The 12512-nt window shown below is 41.2% G+C and overlaps 1 protein-coding gene across 1 annotated transcript; it reads right to left on the bottom strand.

Annotated features, from left to right (window-relative positions):
• Positions 1 to 6626: 6626 nt before the first annotated feature.
• On the bottom strand, positions 6627 to 10259 carry cited4b (Cbp/p300-interacting transactivator, with Glu/Asp-rich carboxy-terminal domain, 4b). Its single transcript, XM_028980659.1, has 2 exons — positions 10060 to 10259; positions 6627 to 9098 (listed from the first exon to the last, which is right to left on the bottom strand). Exon 2 carries the CDS (start codon positions 9087 to 9089, stop codon positions 8331 to 8333), a length of 759 nt encoding a protein of 252 aa, XP_028836492.1. The 5' UTR covers positions 9090 to 9098; positions 10060 to 10259; the 3' UTR covers positions 6627 to 8330.
• Between the last annotated feature and the right edge of the window lie 2253 nt (positions 10260 to 12512).

Below are 12512 nucleotides of genomic sequence, written 5' to 3'. Positions count from 1 at the left end.
TTGTTTCTGTATAGTGACCACTATATACAAAATTGTATTTTGTTGGGATAATGTGGCATAAATAGATTTAAATAGAAAAAAATATTTATCCACAATTAGTTGTAACACCACAATGTTTTTGTACATTAAGGAATTAAGATTTTGTTTTTGTTGACCTGCAGGAAGCAGTACAAGCAAGAAGTAACACAGAAAATCAATTGACCTTCAACTGTCAGTGCATGTGTAGTATTTTGCCACAATTTGCACATTTTCTGATACACCAGCATAAAAAAAATCCATGATGCCTTGATGCACATTTGAAATGTTGTTTAAGCTTATTGCCAGTAGCCACAATGTTTTTTTAACCTACTTTTCACTCCATTGACTTACATTTGTTTGTATATAATGACGGATATTTTTACAGCTTTTTTAGTCACCAAGGCTCTTGTGTGAATTGTAAAACAAAAGCCTAATGTCCCATGTCCAACTATATCCTTTGTTAACTATGTGGCAATAGGAAACTCTACATTTATGCATTGCAACATAAGGGTGAGCTAGTGAGGACGCAATATACTGTAAGCCTAACCACATCCTCACTGCAAAAACAGGAAAGAGTGTGTGAGATGAGTCGAATGACCAAAGCCGCTGATCAGGCATGATTATCAGAAGCTTGGGTTTGTGCATGTTTTGCCACTGAAAAGAAAAATCCCATGGCACCATAAATGTGGCGGAAAATACAGCCATATGCCTCAGACTGTAGAAGTAAACCTCCACAGTGTTTTTCATTACTTCTGGTATATCTGCACAGAGCTGTGTTTTAGGCTGCCTGCTAAAATCTATAACAGTCAGAACATGTCATAAGTGGAAAAAGCCATTGAAAAGTCCCAGCATGCACTCAGTCTGACATTTTGATATTGACAGTCTGATATTTCAGAACCTGAAACAGAAAGCCTAATATGGCTTTAACTGAGTAAATGCCAGTATTAGACAAGACATGTCCATTGCATCCCATAACCTACATCTTTCTATATTACTGTAACAGATTAAATACATGTCTCATCTCCCTCCCTCTGTTCTCTACACTCCTAACCCTGGTTTGTAAAAATATTTTTTTATAGTCATCTCCAAACAATGCCTGCAATCAAGCCAAGCATGTAGATTATCAGCACTAATGAATCTGTAAACACTCTTCATGCATTACGTCTTATATAACACCTAAAATTTATAATGCAAATGCCCTGTAACCCTAGAAACTGGGGAATCAAGAAAAGGAAATGTGTATGACCATCCATAGGATTAATTGAATTACTTTGCAGTGCTGTACCACAAACCACGTAATAACAGTAGGTGTGAGTGGATTTCCCATGAAACCCATCTTCAGCAAGATTCTCAGGTTGAAGAATGCAGCTCATCCTGTTGGTGAGCGACTGAAGACTATCCCATAAGAAGTCAGACACACGCAGATATGATGCTACTGGAGGAATTCCTTCCCCACCTCCTGCAGAACACAGAGGGTGGAGAGAGCAGAGCTGTTTCTGCTGTTTATGGTATACTTTTCAAACCATCTCCCCAACTGGTGGAACTTTTTCTGTACTGAGCATGCCATACCAGAGCAGATGGTATTAAATAAGGTTCTTGAATGTTGTCACAAAGGAGGGAACACTGTATTCAGTCATCCAATCCAGGTTAGTGTGCCACCTTTTGCCTGGCTAATCAATCATCTCCGGTTGCTTTGATGATTTCAAGATGTCTTCGAAACATTTTCTCTTTGTCGTCTGATTAAAGTGGCAGGGGGTTAAGCAGGCAAAGAATTATACAGCTGGGATCAAAGGCTTGACTCCCTGTTGTGCTTCTGTGAGGTGGCAGAAATCTTTATTTGTTGTTTTTTTTAATCCCTGAAGAGCGTGTACTGCAAAAATCTAAAGAGACTGCAGCCATAGGAAAGTGAGCCTATTATATAATTTTCAGTATGTAACCGCATGCAATATTAATTTGCCTAAAAATGGGCAAAAAGTCCAGCACATAAATAGATGTCAGGCAAACTCCTTTTCTGTTTAGAGCAATTTACAGTACAGTACCTTTCTTAAGACCGTCACCAGAATAGAAGAAAGAAAAGCCTTCAGGAACAGGAACCTAGTTACGGAATACATGCTGTGTAATGTTTTGCTGTCTAAGAAAATTATCAGGAACTGAATGAAATAGGTGAAATGTGAGGAGATACTGCTGTGAAACTTAACAGTGAATGAATTTCTATTATTACTTTTTGGAGGTAGAGGTCTCATGATGTAGGGCACCTGATAGAACTTTGCCCGTTGCATTTCTATGAATTTGAAATTGCAAATAGAACATCCACCTGATGAAAAATTCCATATATCGCAAAAACGCCTTCACTCCATTAGTGAATCCAACATTATTGAACATATTTTAAGCCCTAGGTCTTAAATAATGCCTTGAAAATATCCTCACATAAATATCCTCACTGGTATAGGGTGGTAGTAGCCTAGTGGGTAACACACTCGCCTATGAACCAGAAGACCCAGGTTCAAATCCCACTTACTACCATTGTGTCCCTGAGCAAGACACTTAACCCTGAGTTGCTCCAGGGTGACTGTCCCTGTTACCTGTAACTACTGATTGTAAGTCGCTATGGATAAGGGCGTCTGATAAATGCTGTAAATGTAAATGTAAATGTAAACGGTATAGAGTGGCTGCTGGTAATGCTGGAAAATTTGATATCTTCAATCCCCACAACATCACATTCTCCTCTACTGAAAATAGTTAAAGTATTCAAGTTCAAGTGAGCTTTATTTACTTTTCAGCTACATACAGTACAGGCCAAACATTTGGACACACCTTCTCATTCAATGTGTTTTCTTTATTTCCATGACCATTTACATTGGTAGATTCACACTGAAGGCATCAAAACTATGAATGAACACATGTGGAGCTGTGTACTTAACAAAAAGTGGAGACCTGGCCTCCACAGTCACCGGACCTGAACCCAATTGAGATGGTTTAGGGTGTGCTGGACCGCAGAGTGAAGGCAAAGGGGCCAACAAGTGCTAAACTCCTCTGGGACCATTTCAGGTCACTACCTCTTCAAGCTCATTGAGAGAATGCCAAGAGTGTACAAAGCAGTAATCAGAACAAAGGGTGGCTATTTTAAAGAAACTATAATATAAAACATGTTTTCAGTTATTTTACCTTTTTTTGTTATGTACTTAACTCCACATGTTCATTCATAGTTTTGATGCCTTCAGTGAGAATCTACCAATGTAAATGGTCATGAAAATAAAGAAAACACATGAATGAGAAGGTGTGTGCAAACTTTTTGCCTGTACTGTAAGTGTTAGACATTACATAGTGAAACAGAACATTTCTCTGAAACCAGGTGCTACACTTATCATTTAAACAAAGTTACATACTGACATAAAGTGCACATGTGCAACATTGACAAACCAGGCTAGATAAAGGTCAAACAAGGTACACAGGCTTTGCAAGAATAATATTTAAGGCAAACAAAACATTTAGACAACAAAAAGACAGGAAGCACTAAAACCAGTTAAATGAATACTGAACAGTCCCTCCAGTAATTTGCAATTGCAACAATTAATGCTAATTCAGCTAATCAGTGCAAATGATTTGCATTTTGCTATTTTGTCGAATCACTGCAACTTTTTGGCAATTTTGACCTAAAGCAGCACCTCCTACATTCTGTCACTCAAACGTAATCAGTTATACTTCCATGTTACCAAACATGAAGAAATGTGTGAAAGGAATGCTGCTCAATTTTTGCAATAGTGCCAAAAGAGACAAAATATTAGAGAATAGCACTGTTTGGGATCCAGAGAGGCCACTGTGAGCTAGTGCTGCGCTGCCATCGAATAGGAAATACATCAAGAGCAGACATGGCTACTATGCGCAATGAGGTAAATTACTTTAGTTTCTAAGTATACACTTTAGTTACAGAAAAGTTGTTTTAAAAAAGACAATCTATAAAAAAGACCAAAGCTAAATGTTTTATGCCGAGTACTTTTAATTTCCTGATAGACATTGAAGAAAGAAAACAGCTTGACAATTTCACATGTAAAACAGGCAGCAGGTCCAGGTCTACCCTCCTACCATATATCTACATTACTTTCCTATTGCAGTTGGACAAGACAAAATGAGGGAAAATAGCATCTTAACCATGCTAGACATGCCCAAATCTCTTACCAGCAGTAATAAAGGCCTTTGGTTCAAGGTTGTGTGTGCGATAGGCTGCCTGCTGAATAGATTAACATGCTGCAGACTGGGCTTAAACTCTCTCCTCCTGAGTGAGAGCCAAATGAGCAATGGCTACACAGCAAAAGAGCAACACACTATCAAAGATACACTCACACACTTGCTGTTTATCTGCTTCAGCACAACACAGCCCACACAGTCACACACACTCAGGCACCTGGGTTCCGGCTGAGTCCAGAGAAAAAAATAATTACATGCAAGCCTTAATATGAAAGACCCAGAGCTGCAAATGATGGATAGTGCAAGGACTGCTGACACAAGAGAGGGAGAGAGAGAGAGACAGGGAAATTTTTGCTTTTTTTTTTTTTTTTGTCTGAACACATGCTCCAAAGCCAAGGCAGACACGGGTAGTCATCTTTATTAGAGATAAAACAAGTATGTGCATGTGACATATTGGTGTGCATCATTCTGTAAGTCATCAGGTTTCTCCTGTTTTATACTCTACCCTTTTATAATCTACCAATTTATACAATAAATTTTAACAGAAACATAAATAAAGAATCATGAATAACATCATTACGATGGCAAAGCTATTTGATCTTTAAAAGGTACAAATATTTCCTCTACTTAAGATGGGATTAATTCATATTATTATTCTTGAACATGAAGACTTCAATGAGTCTCATCCAATCCAAAAAAACAAATATGACTGAAACTAGTGTGGGGAAGGGGGGGTTGCGGCTCCAGGGAGCTGAATAACTTTAAACAACAATGGCAATGTGATGGATGATGGTTGGATCAGCCCCAACAGAATTGATACTGTCTGTGACAGGCATACCCACAATCCATGGCTAGACTAATAGAGAGAGAGCAATGCAATCTGACACAAATTGCAGACTTGGTCATCTCCAAAATGTTAGCTGTTCTGGGGAGTTCCTGTTATGTACTAGCAAGTACCAAGCTATAATAACCATGACACGATCATTGGTTGTAAAAGGGTCTGATCCAACAGAAGTTGGAACACATTTCACTCAATGGGCCCTAATGCTGTTCATGACAGAAACGTATAAAAACACATGGTGGAGTACAGAATTCTCTCTACAATGGGCAGACAACATCTAGCAAATTAATTATTTCAGTTCACATGTTTCAAGCTGTTTATCTTTCTGTACCCCTGCATGATGTATGTAAAAAATAAAAGCATTGATTCGGTCCCTGTAATTTGTTTTTACTTTGCTCAGCTCGATAACTGGTTTAATGTTACTACTATCTGTTTTAATAAGAATTATGGTATTTCCAGTAGGCATTGTTCACTTCCCCTTGTATAGCATAGTAGTTTACATTGTTTTGTAAATGAGTGTTAATGATAAAAAGTGCAGAGTGACTGCCTGTGGGGTTAAAACCCTGTCTCTCCCGGGTTCACAAACCGTTGACTAGGCAGGGTTGAGGGAGGGCCCAACAACAGCTGCAGTGCATGGAAATAGAAACTGGCCGATAGAAAGAGGTATTTCACTTTGCACTCTCCTTTGGGGGTGGTCTCTGATGCTCCTGAGAAACTCTGAGGTAAACTCCAAAGCTAAGGAAAACAAGGAAAACAAAATCCGAGTATGAGTGGTCTTTTTAATTACAGAAATCCTGGACACTTTGTGTTTTTCTCAGTTATACCCTAATTTTTTATCATTCTTTTTTGTGGCCGCATTGATTTCAACAAACACAGCAGCACAACAGACACAGGAAGAGTTGTATGTAGCTGGTTGTTAGGGGTAGGCTAAATACAGAGAAAAAACATTAGAGTATAAACGCCTCTTATCGCACCCTGCCCTGTGTCTGTCTAGACTAGCCCTTCAAAGCAGCACGAGACTAAAGGGATTAAGAAAAAAAAAAAAAGAAAATACTTCGGTATCTATCAATGAGTTTTATAAAAGTTCAGTCTTTAATAATTTATATTTTCAGTGACAGTGGTGACCATTAATTATAATTTACCAGTCATCCACCACCACTTCCTGCACATTGCTGTTTTCACTGCCAGTTGGAACCCCCCTGAAACTGCCATATATGCTAGAGCCGTTACAGAGCACCACACAACACCAAAATAACACCCATCCTTACACAGCCCAGCTCCACTTCTGACCACACACACTCAGTTGCATACACCCATTTTATCTGATTGTAAGGGGTTTCGTATTGCAGAGCTGGGCAGAAATCTCGGAATAGGTTCCCCTGAGAGGAGAATTTTGGTGATGCTGCTTTTCTTTGCTCTGAAAGCCCCCGACAGTAAAGTCAAAACTGCATGGTGTGATGCGATAGCAGCTTCATCTACTTTTACAATGAAGACATAATAGGTTCATGTTATTGCCATCAATAACAGTAAACCCTGACATTTATTAGTTCAAACGCAAATCAGCACACACTTTACCACTCACTGTTTTGTTCACTAAATAAATATTTTATTATTGTTTAAAATAAATACATCATCTTCCAACAGACGTAACAGAACAACAGAAAAGTAAATGGCCAGCAGTGTTCACCCTTTCAGCCCAGAAGCGCAATGTCACATGGCTGCCATCCATCGTAACCTTTCAAGCAGCAAAGATACCAAGTTGAGACAATCAGTTGGTGATAGAAAATTAAATACAAACATGTCTGTACATCCACAATGAAGCTGTGTCATACCTGAGGCACACATACAAAAGTGGCAGGTCTGCTGTTTACTGCGTTTGGCCAATGCTTAGATATATGCTAAGTCGATGCTATTCTTCTCCCAATACATGAGACAGGAACTGACCAACAGCTTGTTTGGCTCTTTCGGTGGTCCAGCCTCAAGGCAACTGATATCAAGGTCATATAAATGTTGGTTAAACCCAGCGTGTTGCAACGTGATGATGGAAGTTTTTTTTTTCAGGGTCAGAGACCGTCAAAGCCCCACAATCTACTCTCAGAAATGTGCCTGACAGCAGGATACAGGCATTGGTGAGAAATTAGCACTAAGAAGAGCATGGAAGAGGAATGGAGCAAATTAAGAAGAAAGAAGAGTGCCAGTGATCTGGTTACATGAGAACGATGAGCTGTTGAATCATTCATGGGGGGGGGGGGGGGGGGGGACAAACACAGAACTGCCCTGCTTTTGCACTTAGATACATTTAATAGTTAACATTTAATAGTTAACTCTGGAAATGAACCACTCGATTAAATGAATAACAAAAAGCGAGTGCCTTAAGAATGAGTGTGAGATTCCCCTCCACCAATTAAATAAAGTCATTGGACACCCTTTTAAAAGGTGAAGCAGTCAGATGCTGTCAGACTGAAATAATATATAAAGTTGAAAATCATATGCTTCGAAACAAGAAACCAGACAAAAAAATGGCACTGATTCAACCAGAACAATACCATTCAGACCTTCAGTTCTCATAACAGCTCATTAACACATTAAAATATATATAACGACTGTCTTCATAAGTGACAAATACATACATGATTAACACTCTGTTAATCATCTTTATTGATCTGCACATGAAAGTCACACCGACTGAGCCTAGCTGTGACTAGAAAAAATAATTAGAAATGGTGGAGAGAAAAAACTAATAACACAGCCAATTGAATTTTAAGGCAGTTCTAAAGCTCAAAACAGAACAATTATAGGGTGATACACCAGCAGGGTTCCACAATACCCCACCCCCCTCCCCAAACACCTGAAGAGATTTTTGATTTTTGCTGCAAATACATTTCTAAATCACTTTTCAGACCAGCCCATACAAAAGTCACTCAGAAAATATCTAATGGAACTGCTCTGCTTTGAAATCTCTCTTCCTGGGCTTTGCTGATTGTGCGCATCTCTCAGTGGGCAAATAAATAAATATACTTGAATGTACACTGCTGCAGAGGCTCTGCTTCCAGAGGCTGTGGTAAACTGCTCTTGGGATACATTCATCTCCCACCCGGGCAACGGTGGAGAGGTGCAGGCAGGGTGAAAGTCAAAGATCTCTGCAGCGAATTACTCCTTCTGTTCAGGACCAGTCATAGAGAGAACGTGCACCCACGGCAAAAAAAAGCAGACATCCTCATCCTGCCCTGCATTCTTTGCCTTGTTTTTGCCCCTTCAGCCTTTTTTGCCCCATCCCATCCTGATCTCAGCAGCTTACTGTGCTTGGCTGCTGTTTGTTCACAAAGTCCGAGATGAAGTCAAACTCGTTCTGTCCCAGGAAGAGTTCAGGCAGCTCCTGGACACGGTCAAGGCCGAGTTCCATCACCAGAGACGTGAGGACGTCCTCATCGATCAAGTCAGTGTCCATGCCGTTCAGGCCCAGTGCAGGACCAGCCATGTGCTGCATGTTGGCCAGGTGGGCCGGACCCATACGGAACTGTGCGCTGTTGGCCATGTGATTTCCATTCATGGCCCCCATGGGGTGTCCATGGTACTGGGTGTTGAGTTTTTGCAGGTGTAAGCTGGCCATGAGCTGCTGGGAAGTGAGACCTCCAGCCACGTACTGCTGCTGCTGCTGAGGTTGCTGCACCGGTGTTTGTTGCTGCGTCTGCTGCTGCTGGTGCATGTGATGGTGTTGGTGCTGTTGAAGATGGTGCTGCTGCTGCCCTTGGCTGTTGAACATCATGTTTCCAGGCACAATCTGGTGGTGGCCCATGGACACACTGTTCATCTGTCCATTCATGGTACCCACCATGTTAGGCCTCTGCCTCATGGTGGCCTCCATGTTGGCCTGGGCACCTCCACCATAATGAATCATCTGCCCGTTGGCCAGTGCCCTCATGCCAGGCTGGGGCACATGCTGCTGGGAGCCCACCTGCAGACCACCATTCATCCCCATGCGGTATCCGTGAAGGCCTCCGTTAGAGGATCCGTGGGCCATGGGCATAATCATGTGCTCTGCCATGGCTTCTCCCTTTAAGCAGTGGGGGCGGATGAAAGACATAATTAGATGGTTTTGTCATGCAGAGATAGAGATGCTCAGCCCTAACAGTTGGGTGAATGGGGGTGTTTCAACAGAATCAAGTGCTAACAACAAGAAAAACAATTTAACCCCAATTTTTTCTAAATATCCCTGCTTCCACTGGAATCGATAGCAACATTCCTACTCCACAAAAAAAATCATTAACATTACATACAACTAATCAATTAAAGTAATAACTCAAAGGCCATACACGTACACATTAATGAGGCTTGTATAAACAGTAAAGGCAATGGCAATTTAATTAGAATATAAAATACGTGTTCATTCTTGCTGGCAAAGTCAGTGTGCTGGTTGCCTGAAGTAGAGTCTGACACTGACTGACACACACACACACACACACACACACACACACTAGAGACACAGCTCCAGTAGGATTTTTTTTGAGTGATCCTGTTTTCAATGGCCAGTTTCTGCGGCAACAGAGAGTGCTGCTCTTTCAGGTCTGTGGTTCTTTGTGTCCATTACCATTTTTATTATTACTAATAATGATGACAAATCCACGGCAGTGAGGAATTCGCCTGATTTTTTTTCACCAGGTAAAAAATAAACCTCTTTAGGAGCCAAATAAAACCGCTTGTCCCCTCATTCCCACTTCTGCCTCCTGTTATTCGCGCCTGGAAGCGCAGCTTCTCGCCTTAAAACCCTCAGAGCAACAAAGACTCCGTTTCTGCGATACGTATACCATAATCGGACACCGATCCGACCGATACCCCTTCAAAACGCACCTTTAACCGTGCTTTTATGAACAATCAGCCACGAGATCGGCAAATGAAGGAATAAAACAGACTTGCGAAGTGAGATGCCCACTGGATACAAAGTCAGACGCGAACAAAGGGGGCTGCAGTCCGCATATAGCCGGAGTAGAAGAAAAATGACAAAATTCGCGTCTCACCCGCGTTTCCTTTGTTAAAAAAACTTCCCCGACTTTCCCCGCGGCTCCGGGCTCCGTTGGCGATGCGGATTACAGTTTCTATTCCGGGGGACTCGGCTTCATGCTACAGCTGGGCGCTGCACAAAGGACTGGCGCATCAGATCTCGAAACGAGTGCCTATTTTCTGGGTCAACTCGGGGATTATATACATCTGAAGGGCTGAGAGAGAGGCAGGCAGGCGGGGAGGGAGGGAGGAAGGGAGGGGGGAAGGTGGAGCCACCGGCCTCCCTGGATCCTTTGTTGCAATTGGCCTCAGTTAATATCATTGTGCCTGAAACCCCTAGTGGCTTCTGTTAGAAGCTAATATGTTCAGTCGTGGTCTTTGTTGTTTGTAACTCGCATTAATATTGGCTTATGCAACTTGGAGAGTGAAGTAATTAAAATTATTTTGCATAATTAAAGACTGACAGATAGATAATTCAAACAAGAGAGGAGACAAAACAACAGAGCAAACAAGATAATGGGATAATGAAGTGTTTAATAATGTATTATTGCATATAGCATATACAATCTTGATCTATATTAAGGTGGAATATAAAAAGTATAACATTAACTGTTGTTTAGTTTGCATAAATATAAATAGGGCTTTTGTGTATGTATATATTGAACCAAACGAGTGTGTGTGTGTGCATGATTTGTCCATGTGACCCTGCACTGTGCACTGGCAGGGCTGAGGCGGGAGGGAAGGCAAGGGAGAGGAATGCTGGTGCTATTCTGGGCCGGCAGCAGCAGCAGGGTCATCCACCCGCCATCGGTACTCAGGGAGCAGGCTGCACGTGCCTCACATCACCACCACATGTTACTCCTGTACCATCACCACATCTACAGAGTACAGATATGTTGCCTGCTGGACACTTCTGAAGAAATCGCAAACAAAATAGTTAGCAACTTCACAAAAAGTGCATCTTAAATGCCCCTATTTTAGATGTTTAAAATGATCTACCAAAGAACATTTTCTTGGCACATAAATACTTTAGAACCCTTTCTCGTCTATACTATACTGTACTTATCTAGTGGAACCTCTGCAAAAAAATCTCTCATGCCAATCTTTAATACAAATCCAATAATTGTGAAATTATTCATCTGAATTCTTGAAAGGTTAATGAAAGTGCAACCTTATTAATGAGGCCTGCCCATTATTATGTTCTCTCAGGTGAGCTTGACCCTGTGCAGTTCTTTCACAAATCAAACTTTATGCAACCATGTCCCTACAGCACCCTTACTATGTTCATGCTTGCCACCCCTGCATCCATAATCCACACTTTAAATATCAAAGGGGGATTAGGAGGTGCATTGTTCTAGCGCACATCTGTAGGTCATTAGCAGGCATTGTGTGAAGGACTCACCCCAGACTGCACTAAACTGGCTCTCAGCGGAGTGTCTCTTCCAGCAGGTGCTAATGGGGCAAACACACCTCAGGCATACAAACCTACAGAGTTGGCCTGTTTAACAGGGCTGGAGAATCAACATCTAGTGTTTTGAGCTGCCCAATTTGCGCACCAGGTCTGGTGCTGTGTCAGGGAGAGCAATCCCTCAGCAAACTGTGTCCTGAGTTTATTGCATTTTGACACCAACAGGCTTTGTGCTTTAACTCCAGACTGAGCACAGTATCCTATTTTACATCTTTTAGTTCCCCATTCGTGGATCTGAGTGCTGTGTCGGGGTAATGTGTTTGGGAGCAGTAATCTCTCTGCCTCATTATGATGTGACACATTTTGGCCCACAAGGTTGAAGTTTATTGTCATATTTACAAAGTACAGTTCACAAATATCCTTAGCTATGTTTTTAATCTAATATAAAAATAAATCCAGGGGTCAGGCCAATCAGCTGGACATGTGACAGATCAGCAGTAAGTATCCTTAAGTATCAGTAGTCATAAAACTGGAGCTCCCCTGTTTGCAAGCTGAGTTTCCTGTGAATAGAAGGAAGACATGTGTGATCTAGGCTGGAAAGCCATTGGTATTTTCTGTGGTTGGGGGTTGGGGCTTGTGGTTGAAACTCTGCACACACAGTGATTCTCCAGTACTCAACATCTGAAGTGCCATCAACACACAGATAAAGGAATATTATTAGTATTATTAAAGTAATAATAATGAGTACAAGTATGAATTTCTTGTCAGATCAACATCAGGTAATTAACACAAAACTATTAGCTAGCATTCCCCAAGTAAATAATCAACATTATGAACATAGTTTCCAAATTCATGTCATTCTGTGAGGGATGACAGTTCCAGAAATTGTTCTTATTTTCTCAAACTTCCGCACATTTAGAATTAATTTTTGTAGTCTGTGTACTCCAGTCTTGTCTATGTAGACACACACACAAACAAAAGAAATCCTGCTGCATACAATTGTCTGTGTAAATAAATGTTTGATATCACATTTTGTCACCATTTGAGCGCTGTTCATTCACC

This window comes from Denticeps clupeoides, chromosome 5, assembly GCF_900700375.1.
Source record: "Denticeps clupeoides chromosome 5, fDenClu1.1, whole genome shotgun sequence".
Classification (NCBI taxonomy): domain Eukaryota; kingdom Metazoa; phylum Chordata; class Actinopteri; order Clupeiformes; family Denticipitidae; genus Denticeps; species Denticeps clupeoides.
The sequence above is the reverse complement of the archived record's forward strand: the minus strand, read 5'-3'. Positions and strand labels throughout refer to the sequence as shown.

What these genes read in the sequence shown, in the direction of transcription:
- cited4b (XM_028980659.1), bottom strand. Translation starts at nt 9,089, where the DNA reads ATGGCAGAGCACATGATTATGCCCATGGCCCACGGATCCTCTAACGGA.